The sequence below is a fragment of the Phodopus roborovskii genome, unplaced genomic scaffold, assembly GCF_943737965.1.
Source record: "Phodopus roborovskii unplaced genomic scaffold, PHOROB, whole genome shotgun sequence".
Lineage (NCBI taxonomy): Eukaryota > Metazoa > Chordata > Mammalia > Rodentia > Cricetidae > Phodopus > Phodopus roborovskii.
The window spans coordinates 2,753,115-2,769,145 of NW_026126588.1; the positions used below are offsets into that span (position 1 = coordinate 2,753,115).

The following is a 16,031-nucleotide window of genomic DNA, read 5'->3' on the forward strand; positions in this document are numbered from 1 at the left end:
AGCCCAGGGAGGCAAAACTTTCTTACCTAATATTGCTGTTTTCTCAGATTCAAGTATATCCAGAACATTGGTAAAAGGCTCTGCCATTTTGGCTAGCATTTCTGGTGCGTATAAAGTATTGTGGGTTCTGAAAGAAACAAAGATATTTTTTGCTGTAATTTAAAAAAGCAGCTCGATGAGGCCATTGGCAGTGGGTCCAACATCTAACACTAATGCACAAACTGACTTAGTGGAGCCCATTCTATATGGAGAGATACTTTGCTCAGCCTAGACACAGGGGTGTGGGGGTGGACAGGAACCTTGGTCCTGCCTCAATGAGATGATGGGACAGACTTAGCAGACTTCCTAGAGGAGGCCCTGGCCTCTCTCAGGAGCAGATGGGGGGGGAGTGGGGGAAGCAGGAGGAGAGGAGGGAGGGGGAACTGGGATTGGAATGTAAAAAAATAAACAACAACGAGAGAGAGGGAGAGAGAGAGACAGAGAGAGAGAGAGAAACACCAGCAACAGACTTCAAGTGGAGGAGTTTCTTTATTAGGGGAAAAGGATCATAAAAATGGAAAGGGGAGGTGAGAGACTGGCCTCCAGGGACAGGAGCAGCAGGAGAGGAAAGAGGCAGAGAGAGAAAGAGGTGGGGAGGGGTGGGGAGGGGGTGGGAGGGCCCTTTTGAAAGGGAACACAGTGAACAGGCACGGGTGGTGAGGTCTTAGTTAGCGGCAGCAACCGAGGGTGTATCTTGTCAGAACTCCAAAGGCAGGTCAATACAAATGCCTAAATACTAACTGTTATGGAAACATCTAGCTAGTTTTTCAAATAGATTCCCCCATGAACATTACTCACAGCAGGGGGAAAGACAATACACATTTAAGGATTCCCTAAAGATGCAGCCTTGAAGCTGTTAACTACATAGCATGCAATGCCCAGGGCCTAATACCCCACACCAGACCCTGGGATAGCAGGACAATGAGGTGAGGCCAGAAGAAGAATCAGATCCCGGGCTACATGTGGTGGTTGTGAGCTGCCTGAACCCAATTCCAGTCCTTTGGAAGAGCAGCAAGTGTTCTTAAGCTCTGAGCCATCTTTCTAGCCTCTTCAGCTTTCTTTTGGCTTAAAGACTACGTAACCCTGGCGCACACAGGAAGAGCTACATAGACTAGGCTGGACTTGAACTTATAAGAGCTTCTCACTTGACCTCCTGGAATTAAGAGTGTGGGTCACTGTGCTCAGAAGACTATTTTTGAGATAAGATCTTATTAATTTGCCCAAGCTGGCCTTGAATTTATTCTGTAGTCCATAATGGCCTTGAACTTTCATTTAAAGCCTGTGCTATAAAGCCTGGATTCCTATGTTTCTTCTGAAAGATTTATTTTGAAAAAATTGAAATATGCAGAAAATGACAGGCACCAACAAATTTAAACATAGATAGATGGGTGCCACAGAATGATGTTTTGGTCAATACACATTTGAGAGGGATCCTGTGGGACAAACCACTAAAGATGCTTGTCACTTTGCTATGTGGCTAAACTGATGCTATAGTAAATGTAGTGATGGCCATCGACAACTCTAGCACATTATTCCATACAGCGTGTAGTGTGTGACAATGATAAGCAATGACTTATTATTTCGTGTATTACTGGAAATCATTTCAGCTGCTCCTGGCAGCACAAGCCTTTAATCCCAGCACTTGGGAATCAGAAGCAGGTGGATCTCTGTGAGTTCAAGGCCAGCCTGTTCTACAGAGTTAGTTCCAGAACACCTAGAGCTACACAGAGAAACTGTCTCAAAAAACCAAAAAAAATCATTTCAGAGTCAGGCATGGTGGTGCACACCTTTAAGCCTAGCACTCACAAAGCAGAGGCAGGAGGATTTCTGTAAGTTTAAGGCCAGCCTGCTAAACATGTTGAGTTCCAAGATAGCCAAGGCTATGTATAGAGATCCTTTCTCAAAAGCAAACAGCCAGTTGTTGGTGGCACATGCCTTTAGTTCCAGCACTTGGGTGGAGGCAGAAGCAGGCAGGAACTCAAGGCTAGCCTGGTTAACAGATCAAGTTCTAAGACAACCATGACTACACAGAGAAACTTTGTCTCAAAAAACAAAAGCAACCAAAAGAAACAAGCAAACTTCAGAGTGTTTTTCCTTCCACATACTTACAGAGGATTTTGAAAGCTTCTAAAAAGCCTTAGGTCACATTTAAGATCCCAGGTTTCACAATCATAGATGACAGCTTATGCCTATCCTTGGCTGGGACACTCTTACTTCTTTATGAGATAGGGTCCACTCTGTAGGCTAGGCTGCCTTTGAAGTTTTGCTAATGCTCCTGCACCATCCTCCCAAATTTGAGGGGACAGATCTGTTCCAGCATACCTTGTTCCTGCAGACCTTACAACAGAAAAGCATGTGGAGATGGAGGGCTGGTGCTCACGACACAGGTTTTGGGTGGGCCTAGGCTACTGTAGTCTATGCCTTCATTTTTGGTGGAGAAGTGTTGGGGAACAGGCAGGATCCCATCTAATTCAGAATGGTCTTAAACTCCCGAGGTAGTCAGTGCTAGCCTTGAATTCCTGACCTACCTGAGTCACAGGCCTACATACCACACATGGCTGTGCCTTCATTTTACCAATTAAAAAACTAAAAACCAAGCATGCTCCAATGCACTTCCAGAATAAGGATATGAAGAAAACATTCCAGGGGCTGGTGAGATGGCTACACCATACAAAATGAACAAATGTTAAACAGCAACAACAAAGGGCTGAAGGGAAGGCTTACCAGCCACGAGCACTTGCTGCTCACAGAGAGAACAGCAGTTTGATTCTCAGTATCTACACGGTGATTCATAACTTGGTGCAACCAGCTCTAGGAAATGTGATTTGTTCAGTCTGGCAGCATATTAAGACCATGACAGTAAGCTTGGATTGGTTTAATAAAAGCGCTAAAGGCCAACAGCCAGGCAGGGTTTTGGTGCGGAAAGCAGGGAAGAAGGCGGGGAAGCCGGATAGACACTGAATGGGTAGGACACACAAAATGGGTCAGCAGGAAAAGCCACAAGGCAGAGCGTGAACTAACAGAAATGGGTTAAGTCCTAAGAGTTAGTAAGAAATAAGCCCAAGCGATTGGCTGAGCTTTCACAGTAAATAAGTCTCTGTGCCAATTATTGGGAGCAATCGGTCCAATGTAAGGGTCCTCCTAAAAATGGCATCCAGTATGGGCATGCATTTCCACATAAGACCTGAGAAAGATTTAAGTTTCTAAAAGCACAAAAATGGAGTCCAGTGCATCTTCTTAGTTCCACAGTTTCTCAGACAGGCCATGGTACAGAGACACCCTGTCACTGTCTGTCACTGTGCAACTGTTTAAAGTTTCACTCATGCAGACAAAAAAGATATGTAATAAAACAGGCTCAGATGGAAAAACACCCATCTAAACATGTTCAGTGTGTTTTAAAATGTGCACTGACTTAAAAAGAAAAGGATAAAAAAAGTCATAAAAACAAAGTTTAAAAATAATGAAGTTTTAAAAGAGAGAGTAAAGTAATAAGGAGACGGGAAATACACAGGAGTCTGAATGGGTCACCATGCAGATTTAGGTGGAACTGTTTCTATGCTCTGTTCTTAGTGCTCTATCTAGAGGGAACATTGACAGTTGATCATGTCTCCCTAGGAAAAGTAATCCAACACTGAGACAAGAAAATCATAAATTTAAGGCCAACTTGATGACACAGCAAGACAATCAGGGGGAAAAAAAAAGATAAAATGGTGCTTTGCTCAATTTGCTTTCTGGAACAAAATTTTCTCAGTTAATGAAAAAAAAAAAAAACAATAAAAAAGGCAATATCTTCGTAGTCTTGGCTGGCCTAGAACTTGTACACCAGGCTGGCTTTGAAGCCACTGCTGGCATTAAAGGCATGTGAAAACATGTCTATCTGTTTTGATTTTGATTTTTGGGACAAGTCTTATGCCCAAGAGTCTCCTGCCTTAGCCGTCCCAAGTGATGTGATTGTATGTGACACACTATGCCTGGGTAAGGTAGCACTTGGGAGACAAAGGAAGATCATAGTGAATTTGAGACCAGCCCAGGTTAAATAAACCCCAAAGAATAGAAAAGACTACCCCAAAGATGATGAAAAAACAGCCAGGTGGTGGTAGTACATGCCTTTAATCCCAACACTTGGGAGGCTGAGACAGGAGGATCTCTGTGAGTTCAAAATCAGCCTAGTCTACACAATGAGTTTCAGGACAGGCTCCAAAGCTACAGAGAAACCCTGTCTCAAAAAACAATAAGGAAAAAAATGTAAAAGGAGTCTGGGGAAGATGAGTGGGCGAGTACAGTGCTTTCAATGCAAGCATCAAGACCTGAGTTTTGATCCATGGTAGTCCATGCCTGTAACCCCAGTGAGGTAGGCACAAACAGTAGATCCCAGGGGCTCTATGGATTAGCAATTCTTGCCAAACTTCCAGGGTTAGGTTCAAGTTGGAGATTGTCTCCAATAAGGCAGAGAGGTAATGTTGAAAGACATCCAGGCAGCAGTCTCTAGCCTCTGCACGCACCTACACATGAGTGCACCCCTCTCCCACACAAAAAGGGCCAGCAGGACACTGTTACAAAGCAACAACAACAAAAGCAAACAAAAACTTTTCATCCTTCCTATACACAGTAGCTAGGAGCACAATCAGTAGTACAACCACATCCGAAAGCAGCCCTAGCTATGGAAGCTGAAACATACCCGACTTTCATTTTGGAATTCTACTCTTCTGTGTAAAACAAACGAGATTGCACACATATCAACACATTTCCAAGAGTGCAAGAACCACACTGTATATTATTAAAACTCTATCCAGAAGTCTACCAGAGCCAATAAGATATGGCTTAGCCACATATTAGAACACCACGTAGGCAGTGAGAAAAACCAGACCCCCTCTACAACTGGATGCAACGTGGATGGCTCTCACGCCATGTTCTTGACCAAAGATCATATTTTTCATTTTTGGTTTTTTGAGACAGGGTTTCTCTGTATAGCTTTGACGCTTATCCTAGAACTTGCTTTGTAGACCAGGCTGGCCTTGAACTTAGAGATCTGCCTGCTTCGGCTTCCCAAGTGCTCCCCGAGTTTTACCTCTGTAAAGCTCAAAAAATGTACTTCTCATAACCAACAAGCCTAGAGTAGCCAGCCTGCATTTGACTATGTGGTGGCACATGCCTTTAATCACAGTACTCGAGAGGCAGAGACAGTTCCAGGACAGCCAGGACTGCTACAGAGAAACCCTGTCTCAAAAAACAAAACAAAACAACAAGAAAAAGAAATTAGAAAGTGCTATTCTGGGATAATTTCCAACCATATATATATATAAAGACTACACTTGGGACGGCTAAGGCAGGAGACTCTTGGGCATAAGACTTGTCCCAAAAATCAAAACAGATAGACATGTTTTCACATGCCTTTAGTGGTGGTGGTGCATGCCTTTAAACCCTGCACTTGGGAGGTAGAGGCAGGTGATCACTGTGAGTTTGAGACCAGCCTTGTCTACAAGAGCTAGTTCTAGGACAGGTTCCAAAGCTACACAGGGAAACCCTGTCTATGGGGGGTGGGGGTGGGGTGTTCCACCATACACAGGGAGGAAATTGTCTTTTGAAAAGAAAGCTCCCCTTTCAAAAGAACCATAACCTAATCCAAAGAACCATAACCTAATCCACCACCACCAGGACGATCAAACATAAAATTAAAACTGAGATTCTTAGGGTTAAAATAAATATAAACAATCTGACTCACCTTACAAGAGCAAGCAAATTGTCGAGAAGTCTCAGGACCTGCTCTGTGCAGGGGTTACGGAAGATTGGATTTCCACTGGGTGTGTAACCCACCAAAAACCCCCCAGCTCTGGCCTCTTCTATGTCGGAAGGCCAGCTAGTCCGTCTCAAAACCCCCAGAATGCTGTGCACACAAAAGGTTATCTACAGAGAAGAATGAGAAACAGCAGGGAATAAGAGGCAGAGCACTGTGACAATATCCATGGTGACAGCAAGGACAGAGGCAGAGAGAGGAAGAAGGCTCCGTGTTTCCCACCCCAGCAAGATTCCTGTCCTTTTTCTTTGTGGTGCAGTCCAAGGGGGGTCTTCACACTGCCATTTTGGGGGTGGTAGCTCTGAAGCTTCCTTGTCACGAGGGGATCTTTCCAGGGGTTTAATGACCCTCTCATAGTACCTTGGATAGAGGGTGGCTTGGATGAGCTCTACCACCAGCATGTTTAAACTGTGTTTAAACTGCCATTTTTATCTTTGGGTCTCCAGAGCTTGCACGGTGACCCCCCCACCCCTCACGCCAGGCTGCTCGTGTGGCTTTCAGCACAGTGGCCTATCTGAGTACTCTTGGGCTGGAAAGCCTTGGTTTTCAGGCCTGGCCATCCCTTAGGACTTCCCATGCCAGAGAGCAATAGCAGGGAGGACTCACCCTGCAACCAAGTTCTGACCTACTTCCTCATTACATCTCCAGTCTTCCGAGCTACTTAGGGATCCTTAAAGCCAAAATAATGACTTCATAGAAAGACCATCTGCTCTGCTGTGGGAACTAACTCAAGAAGTCAAGACTAAAGAAGAAAAGAGAGGAGAAGCTTAGGGCAGGAGGGAATCCTGGATCTCTCACCAGTACAGACAAACAAATCCGAGAAACTCGATAAATGGCAACACCCTAACTCCTGCCCATGGCCAGAGCAGCTCCCATTCCCAGCAGTCTTACTCGTGCACGGTTCGCGCAACATGGATCCTCTACAGCTGGGTCACAGCCTTTCAGATCGGCGCCGACATAGGCAATGAAGGCATCTATGTCTGCCAGCACTCTGGAGGAGGGAAGAAAAGTTAGGTCGGTAGGCGTGTGGGTATGTGAGGGCAGGAAGAGGCCAGAAGAGGTCACCTGGGGCTAGTTAAGGCAGCTGTCAACAGGTCAACCCGGGGTTTAATGCTGAACTCTGGATGTCTGGAAAAGCAGCTAAGCTCTCATACCCACCGAGTCATCCCTCCAGCTCCGAAACCACGATTTAAAAAAAAAAAAACTTTTTTTGGAGCGTTTGCTCACACCTGTGTGTGTGCACAAGTGTCTCTGGACTGCAGAGGTCAGTAAAGGACATTGGACTCATCGGGACGGGAGTTAAAGATGGTTGTGAGATACCATGTAAGTGCTTGGAAATGGATGAACCGGGATTTAGTGCTCTTTTAACATCTGACCCCCCAGAATATTTTTTCCTGCTCCATCTGAGACAGGGTTTGGCTGGCCTCTCATTTATTATGCTGGCCAGGCTGACCTTGACTGGTGTTCGCTTTGGTGTTCGCTTTTGCCAGAATTAAAGACACTCACTACCTTTAGCTTCCCTGCATCAAGACTTTTAGGCTAAGAGCAAACAGACTCAACATGACTATCACAGTTTCTAACACCAGCACCTGACAAGAAGACAGTGAGGCTCAGGAGTTGAAGGTCCTCCTTGATTATCAGAAGGTCAGCCTGGGTTACAGACGACCCTGTCTCAAGGAACCATATCAAAAAGCTAACAGATTATCAGATCACAAACATCATTTTTTATAGTGAGAGTTTAATCATGAGTTATAAGCTGTCAATCAAAAGTTTATGTTAACATTTCTACTCCCTAATATCACTGCATATTTTACAAATTAAAAAGTTGACAAAATAAACAGTTCCTCTACTGTGTGGGCTACACAGGCACCAGCGTCCACAGACCCCACTACATCTACAAAGGTGTTGGGGCCGCACTGCAAACGTCACAGTTTATATAGTTTATACTCCCTTGTGACCCTGCTGGCCATCTCTGCCCACTGCCGCCCCCCCCCCCCATCACACCTCCGTAGAACAAGGTGACGTTTTCAGAGAGCAGATTAAGGTGTCCCTGGCAGAGCTTGCACAACCCTTACACACCCCCCTCCCCACAGCCTGGCACAGCTGGAAATGGACCAGTTCTGCCCAAGTGCAGTCAGGGTTAGTGGTCCCCAAGGTCTCCTGTACCTGCACATTTCTTCAGAAAGCCAGACATTGACCATTGGTGCCATGAGCTCTTCTAAGAACAGCTTCTGCCGCTCATAATTCTTAAATTGGTTGCTAATGAGGACCAGGGCTTCCATGAGGGCACTCTTCTCCATCTGGGTCAGGAGTAGCTCATTCGAGAGGAGTTGTTTCACATGGCTATAAAGCATGTCAAAATTGGGCTGCATATCACAAAGAAAAGAGGCCTGACTTTCAGGGAGATGGCCAATCAAGGATGCCAGAAAACACAGACAGTCTGGGAGACCAGGCCTGTGGGACTTTGTCGTAATGTCTGCCACTGTCTGAATACATTAAGGAGCCAGGCCGACGGCAGTTGAGTCTGGCGCTTTTCTACATCAATGTTAATGTATCATCCATCAAAATCAACCCATTGCATATACACAGAAACGGTGGTTTTAAAGTATCTTTTTATGTGGACTAATATTAACTTTTTAAAGAACCCCACAAAAATTGCGGAGATCTGTATCTGGCTTCTCTCAAAATCAGACATCCATGTGCAATAGGAATTGCAAACATCACAGAGTAAGAGGGTTGTTCATTATAGGGATAAACTCATTCACACAGAAAATTATATCATGAGCTCAGTGGTTCTCTCACTTGTGGGTCATGAACCCTTTGGGGTCACATATCAGATATCCTGCACATCAGATGTTTACATTACGATTCCTAACAGTAGCAAAATTGCAGTTATTAAGTAGCAATGAAAATAATTGTATAGTCGGGGTCACCACAACATGAGGAAGTATATTACAGGGTCAGTCACAGCATTAGGAAGGTTGAGAGCACTGTACTAGATAGAGGGAAGAAAACAGCACTGTCACAAAGGACTCAGTGCTGACGCGGCAGGGGCCGGTGGCTTACCAGAACAAGATCAGGGTAGTCCCGACACATCTTATTGATGGAGGAACAAGCATGTCTCCTCACATTCCTCACTGCACGACTCCTGGGGGCCTAGAGAGACATTCCCCAAATGCAGAGACAACTCAAGGAACTCTTTGATGCCCAAATGCAGAGACAAGTCAACGGGACTCATTGATGCCCAAATGCAGAGACAACTCAACGGGACTCATTAATGCAGCTGAAAACCCCACAGCAATCAGCGGATGCAAAGTCCATATCCATCTCAGAGCAAAAGGAAATGAGACTCATGTCTCTATGAACCTGTGTATTCAGATTTGTCCTAGGATGCCTCCAGAAAAACACAGTATGTCTCTATACGCTTTGCTAACCCTTCCATACACACAAAAATCAAGATTAATAATGAGTATGAGGTATTCATACCTAAGCTTACAAGAATCTGAGAGTTTAAATGAATGGTCTCAGCTGGGCATGACGGCACATGCCTGTACTGGGAGGTACGGTGAGAAGGCAGAGCTGAAGGTCAGCCTGAGATGCACAGGAAGACCCTGCTTCAAAAAATAACCCAAAAGAAAACAGAAGAAACGTTCTTACCTTACTTTCTCCAACAGTTTCAAAAGTAACAGATGAAAACAGCTGAGGGGAAGAGAAAAAGAATGTTCACTCCGGAGTTCTTAAATGAATGAAATCCCAATTCTTGGCATCAATGTGACGCAGTGAAGGTGACAGGGAGGAGCTTTCCATTCGTGTCATGAGACATGCTATCCCTATAAAGGCCTGAAAGCCCCATCTATGGGGATTCGCAGACTGATGAGTCTATGTCCTCACCTAGAGCTCAGCCAAGGACATGCCTCTTTCCCATTTGTTTAAAAACAGTCCATTTTTAACTGAACTTCCGTTCCTTCACTGAAGCAGGGAGGGCATTTCCTTAGCCTACATAGTAGCAGTATACTGGGCCAAGGGCAATTCAAGAAACACACTGGGCTTCTCCATCTTTGCAGCCAGTGTGTCCACAGCATTGTCTCCCTGTCCTTTCTGGGATGGGCAGACTGTGCTGCTCCTCGACTGACACTGGACTCCTTGCTAGAGCTAGACCTCTCCTACGTCTATATGTAGACAGTTTCCCATGGCTAATGTATAGTCTTTTTTCCCTGGTTTTTACATTTATTTATTCATTTTATGTGTGCGACTGTTTTGCCTGCATGTACACCTATATCATGTACATTCCTGGTGCTTGAGACCAATAGAAGGGTGTAAAATTTCTCTGTGACTGGAGTTACAGGTGGTTGTAAGGAACAATGTGGGTGCTGGGAACTGAACTCTGGTCCCTTGCAAGGACAGCAAGTATTCTTGAGCATCACTCCAGCCATCCTACACTTACAGTCTTGGGATAATGCCTTCACTTTATTTCACCACCCCTAAAGTAGTTGTGATATTTAAACTCCAATCACCAATATTGAGGGCTGTCTTAGCTTTAATGTTTTACATTAACATCAGATGAACTGAATCACTAAACCAGAAACTTGAAAAATTATCCATGCTGTCCATGCCGTTCCAATTCCCACCACCTATCCAACAGTACATTTGGAAACCTTCCTTAGTTCTCCTTTCTGTTTCCTAGCATGGAAGCCTACTCATTACAATACCATATGTACAATGTCTCTTTATGTGTCTTTCCTCACAATGGTCCTGAATGATTGGTACTAGCATAGTGCCTGATCCATAGGAAATACCAAGTAAATCATCTAATGAATGAACACACAAATATGCCCGCCTCTTGACCAGTTTATAATATACAATTCAAACAGGTACAAAAGGTGACTCACGTTTTAAAATAAAATTTACAAAGACAGGGTTATACCTTAGAGAAGACATGGGGCAGGAACTCGGGTTTGTATGTGACAAATGGGAAGAGAGCTGAGACATTGGTGAGGACACAGGACAGGATGAGGGGATCCTTCATCTCAAAGTTCAAAACCATCTGCAGCAGCTCTATCCCTTCATGAATCGGGACTTGCTATGAAAAACAGGAGAAAGGAGTCAGCACTCAGTTCCCCGGCTAGCTCTGTCAGTACCAGGGTCACCACCACAAACACTGCGTTTCCTTTACGTTCTAGGCTATAAATATATAGTACAGTCAGCAGATGTGACTGGATAAACTGCACGCACAGCAGTGTGTTTGTATGTTGCTGGGAACTGAACCCAGAGCCTCATGTACACTAGGACGATGCTCTATCACTGGCTACAACCAAGAAAGCTGCTTTATGAAGAGTACCTTTTCAGATGATCCATGTTTGTGTCACTGTCCTAGCCACAGTTTAGACCCCATGTTGCTCCTGTATACGAGCAGGCTCACCAACCTTCACCTCACAATGGACACTAAATGCTGAAGGACTTCTTTGGTTTCAGCTCCACCCTTTATTGCAAGTGAATCTGAGCATGTATTTAACCTCTCTAAATCTGTTTTCTCTTTTGTAAGATGTACATTCACAGGTTTCCCTGTCAGCACGGGAAAGTTACTTACTTCTCTGTCTATTGTCCGAAACATCTGGTTGATCACACTTTCTAGGAAGAAGGTCATGGCTTCCCACTGCACATATGATGACGAGAAGATGGTGCAGTAACCTCCCTCTCCGGCTCCAGCTGGAGAACATGCTTTTGAAACATACGTGCAAACATTTATCAGTGTGGTAGCAAACTCTGGACAGCAAAACTCAACGGGACCCAATCAGGGTCTCATCAAAGACCGCTTGGTAATTTTAGAGGTAAAAGAGCAGAGTTCTCACAGGCCTAATTATGAGGACCGAGAAGGTGGCTATACTCCTCCCACGTGTTTCCATGGACTCGGGCTGTCGAAAACATGCAGCTAAGTAAACGTGGCTTACAAAGAATTTGAAAAATAATATAGATTGCTGCCCTTGTTAGGTGGCAATATAGGAGACTCCAAATAATTAAAATATTTGAGATCATAAAGAAATATTCAAAGCTGGGCTGTAGCTTAACAGAAGTGGTCCTGGCTTAGCAAGTATTTACAAGGTCCAGGGAGCATCCATCCCTTCAGGTTTAGGAGTGTCGAGAGTGAGGGATAAGGGCAGGTGAGTTTGAGACCAGCTTAGGCTACACAGAATTCTAGGCCAGCCTAAGTTACACAAGAGAGACTGTTTAAAACACATATATGCAGGCACTCAATGATACCCCCCCCAATACAAACAACAGAAAATAAACAAACAGAAACAGAAAAAAGAACAATTCTTCCAACAAGGAAATTATGTCAGCTATAAAATGCTGCTTCACACCCAGTAGCCTCATAGCAATTCTCAGAACTACAGTGGAGAAATGTGGTGGGCCCAAGTTCACACACATCACAACAGATGACCCAGGAAGAAGCCGGCGTCAGGCACACATAGGTAGACAGTTAGCTCCCATATAGTGCTGCCTCAACAAGTTACTTCACCTTCAGCATGGAATCAGCCTCCAAAAGAGAATGCTAAAGCTGGAATTCACGTCCTCAATGCCCTTTGTGACCATCATGCTGGCATGACTTACACTTGTGCGTCGCCTCTGCTGCTTGATTAACCCACCCACCAGGCAAGTGTTCCTAACCACAGCTGAAATGCTGAAGCACCTGCACGGGGCAGGAATTCCAGTCTGACAGGAAGTGAGACTGCCCACAGGCTCTGAGGGCTTGTTATGTAAATCCCTGAACTGACCCTGCTATGTCTAACCAGCGGTTCTTTCTGAATTTAGTGCTAGCTCTATATATTGGCACTTGGCTGAAGTAAAAGTTAGGTCTAGACATACAGTTCCATTAATGGTGTCCCTGAAGGAAAACAGTAAAACCAACAACTGTTGATGTTATCAGAAGAGAAAAATACAGACAAAGCTGATAGGGGACATAGTGGCTTCACCATAATCTAAACAAGAGGCACATGCCTAGTATTATCTGTTTTTCTCTGGTTTTTAACAGTGTTAGCATCTAGCTCTGACATGTAACTCTGACGTATCTCTTATGTACAGGTTTCATACAGCATTAACATTTAGCAATAAAAGACAAAAAGCACAAAACTAACAGTTCACAGGTCCTGTGTCAATAGGGGCCAAAAGCTGGTACTTGAGCCACTCTGCAGCCATCTGGAAGCTAGTCTTGGGATCCAAGCGACACACACATCTCAGCACCTCTCCTTGCTGGGCTCTGGAGGCTGCAAGAAAGGACACGGATCAACACCTGGCACACAGAACTCAGCAGTTATTCATGTAGTCTGCTTGGTGAATGGTCTGCACCTGATCGTCTTCTAGATCCAACAATGGCTCCTTATAGGTTTCCTGAATTAATGATCCTGAAAAACTTAGAACTAAATTGCTTCTGAAAATGTCTTTCCAGCCAGCTCCGGTAACCAGCAAACTAAAAGTAACCTTGGTTTAGCATTTCTACTGAAGGTGAAAGGAGCAACGAGACCGGATGTAAGATGGTCTGGCTACTGTGGAGAAGGCCCTTATAAAAGGCACAACGCGGGATGGAGGTGGACAGGCTAACAATTCATGGGCATAGTCGAACAGACCATGCGGCAATGTAAGGATGACAGACAGTACAAAGAATAACATAACACACAGCGCTGAAATGTGGTGCCAGCATGCTTCTGCAGTGGGAATCGGAGACCTAAGAGATTGCTTTCCAGGTGTGAGGGTGTATCACAGAGATGATTACAGCAGTAGATGCCATTCCGAGAGTAGTGGAAGGAAGTTTCAGGCACTTACAATTGAAGAAAGCATTGAAGTCCTCATCACTATCAAAATCAAATCGAGAATATTCACAGCTGGGGCTGTCTGTCTTAGAAGGAAAGCCCATCTGGAATGAGAAAGACAATCAGTGGGGTAGAGATAAGAATGAACCTACTAGGGGCTGGAGAGATGGCTCAGTGGTTAAGAGCACTGACTGCTCTTCCAGAGGACCCAAGTTCAATTCCCAGCACCCACATGGCAGCTCACAATTGTCTGTAACTCTACTTCCGTGGCAAAACACCAATGTACGTAAAAAAACAAAGAATGGACCTACTTAATGAAGAGTTATGTACCCTTTAGCAGCCAGATCCTCCTGACAGGAGCTAAGGGTTTGCATGACAGTAATTATTCTGTTCTAATCCAAATCCAGCCAGCTCCCCAGTCCAACACACTAGAGAATGTAGAGAATGGTGAAAAGAGAAACAGCCAGCTAATACGCTCCTCTAGATTCCTCAAGGATAGTAACTTCCAAGGTTCATTTAAGGTCCAGGTGTGAACACAGCTCAAGAAGTAATTCCATATGCAATAAAGTGGAGGGATCAGCAATTGCTTACTTTATCATATACTAAGCAAGGAAGCTGAATATGATGGCACACACAATTCCAGCATTGAGAGAAGAGGCAAGATGATCTCATCTCTCTCCAAGTTCAAGGGTAGCCTTGTCTACACAGTGCTTCCAGGCCAGACCTGGTTACAGTGTAACCTTGTCTCAAAAAACAAACCAAAACATAAAAAGTTCTAGTAACAAAACTAGAACACAGTATGTGCTAGATAAATTCTTGAGGAAATAAGAGTTCCACTCTCTGACTTTACAACTTAAGATGAGGGCTGCATGTGTGTGTGCCTTGTCCACCATGCACAAAGCCCTGGAAGGAAGGTAAGGAAGGAAAGGAAGGCAGGCGGCAGGGGGGAGGAGAAGGTCCTTCCAGCTGCAGATCTGACAACAAGTCTCTGAAGTTGGAGCAACCGTAGCTGCTACCCTCACTCCTCACATGAATTCACAACTTGCACATGACCTTCAGAAATTAGAATCCACCTGATTCCAATCTCATGTATTTCCAAAATATTCTGCTAGATCTGCTTTTCGTTCCTAAGCAGAGACTCGCTTGTGGCCCTGTGCTGTTCATAGCACCTGACTCCATATTTCATATCTAAGTGTTTTAAATAAAAGTACAGGTATAATGATTATTCTGAACTGCTTTCTTCCTCTGTAAGAAAACTTTCTGGGCTGGAGAGATGGCTCACTGGTTAAGAGCACTGGCTGCTCTTCCAGAGGACACGGGTTCAATTCCCAGCACCCACATGACAGGCAGCTCACAACTGTCTGTAACTCAGTTTCAGGGGATCTGACACCTTTATATCAACACATCAAATAAGTTAATTTTTTAAAGAAACTTTCTTGAGGATTTAGAGAGATTCAATGATGCCTATCAAAGTCTTATGCCTACTCACCGACCACTCTGCAACTTAGGATTTCAATTACTTACCTTAACGGAGTTGGTCATCGATGCACGAAGATATTTTGGTATTATTGCTAACAGTGACGGATCACGGGATAAAATCTCATGCCTGAAGAGGGCTCCCCAAGTCATATGCGTTGAAGAGCGTAGAAACTAAATCAAAACAAAAACCCATACAGCTCAGCTTAAGGGTTTAGATATTTCTTGAGCAAGATTGTTACTCAGCCTAGCAGTTATCAACTGACTCCCTACAGTTTGCAATCACTTCTGCGGTATGTCAGCAGTAGGTGACTGGATAATGGCATGCCAGTAAGAGGGACAGTGGGCCAGGTGTGAACCTGGAGCATGGCCAGGACGTCACTTAACCCTTTCTCTGTTCACAAGGGTATTAGTATCACAAAGGGGATAATGAAAAATCTTTAAAAATGTTTTTTATTGTATGTGGCTCTGTGTGTTACAGCCAGAGGTCAGAGGTCAACTTTCAGAAGTTGGTCTTACACACTGAGGCCCTAGTAGTCTTTCCTTAGGTTCAGTAGACATTTGCACATACTAAGTTTGGTAAGTTATAAGTTTACCTGACTTGGATGGGTTGTGAAAGCAAGAAAAGATTCCAGGTACTTCCCAAAGTTTACTGGTGTTTGTATATTAGCATCTAAACCCTACAGAAGAAAAAGGCCACATTAATGGTACTGAGGAGGAGGCAGCTGAAGAGGGATGGCTCAGGGAAGGTGAGGAAAGTAACAAACGAATGAACACAGGAATTAACATTGGAAGGCTAGATGTATTGGTGCAAGCCTGCTATGGTAACACTGGGAAAGCTGAGACAGAAGCGCGCCAAGTTTAATAACCACTTAAACTATAAAGAGACACTGCCTCAAGACATTAAAAACAGGGTT

General features: G+C 44.4%; 1 protein-coding gene across 1 annotated transcript in view; it reads right to left on the reverse strand.

Moving 5' to 3' along the window:
- The window catches only part of Xpo5 (exportin 5), a 35,250-nt gene that overhangs the window by 7,655 nt on the left and 11,564 nt on the right, over positions 1–16,031 (reverse strand). The window contains exons 10-21 of the mRNA XM_051204660.1: positions 15,711–15,794; positions 15,163–15,288; positions 13,652–13,742; positions 12,967–13,095; positions 11,421–11,551; positions 10,758–10,913; positions 9,491–9,532; positions 8,900–8,989; positions 8,000–8,199; positions 6,725–6,824; positions 5,762–5,943; positions 27–127 (exon numbers count right to left, since the gene is read on the reverse strand). Coding sequence (XP_051060617.1) covers positions 27–127; positions 5,762–5,943; positions 6,725–6,824; positions 8,000–8,199; positions 8,900–8,989; positions 9,491–9,532; positions 10,758–10,913; positions 11,421–11,551; positions 12,967–13,095; positions 13,652–13,742; positions 15,163–15,288; positions 15,711–15,794 — 1,432 coding nt within the window. The remainder of the gene's footprint in view (positions 1–26; positions 128–5,761; positions 5,944–6,724; positions 6,825–7,999; positions 8,200–8,899; positions 8,990–9,490; positions 9,533–10,757; positions 10,914–11,420; positions 11,552–12,966; positions 13,096–13,651; positions 13,743–15,162; positions 15,289–15,710; positions 15,795–16,031) is intronic.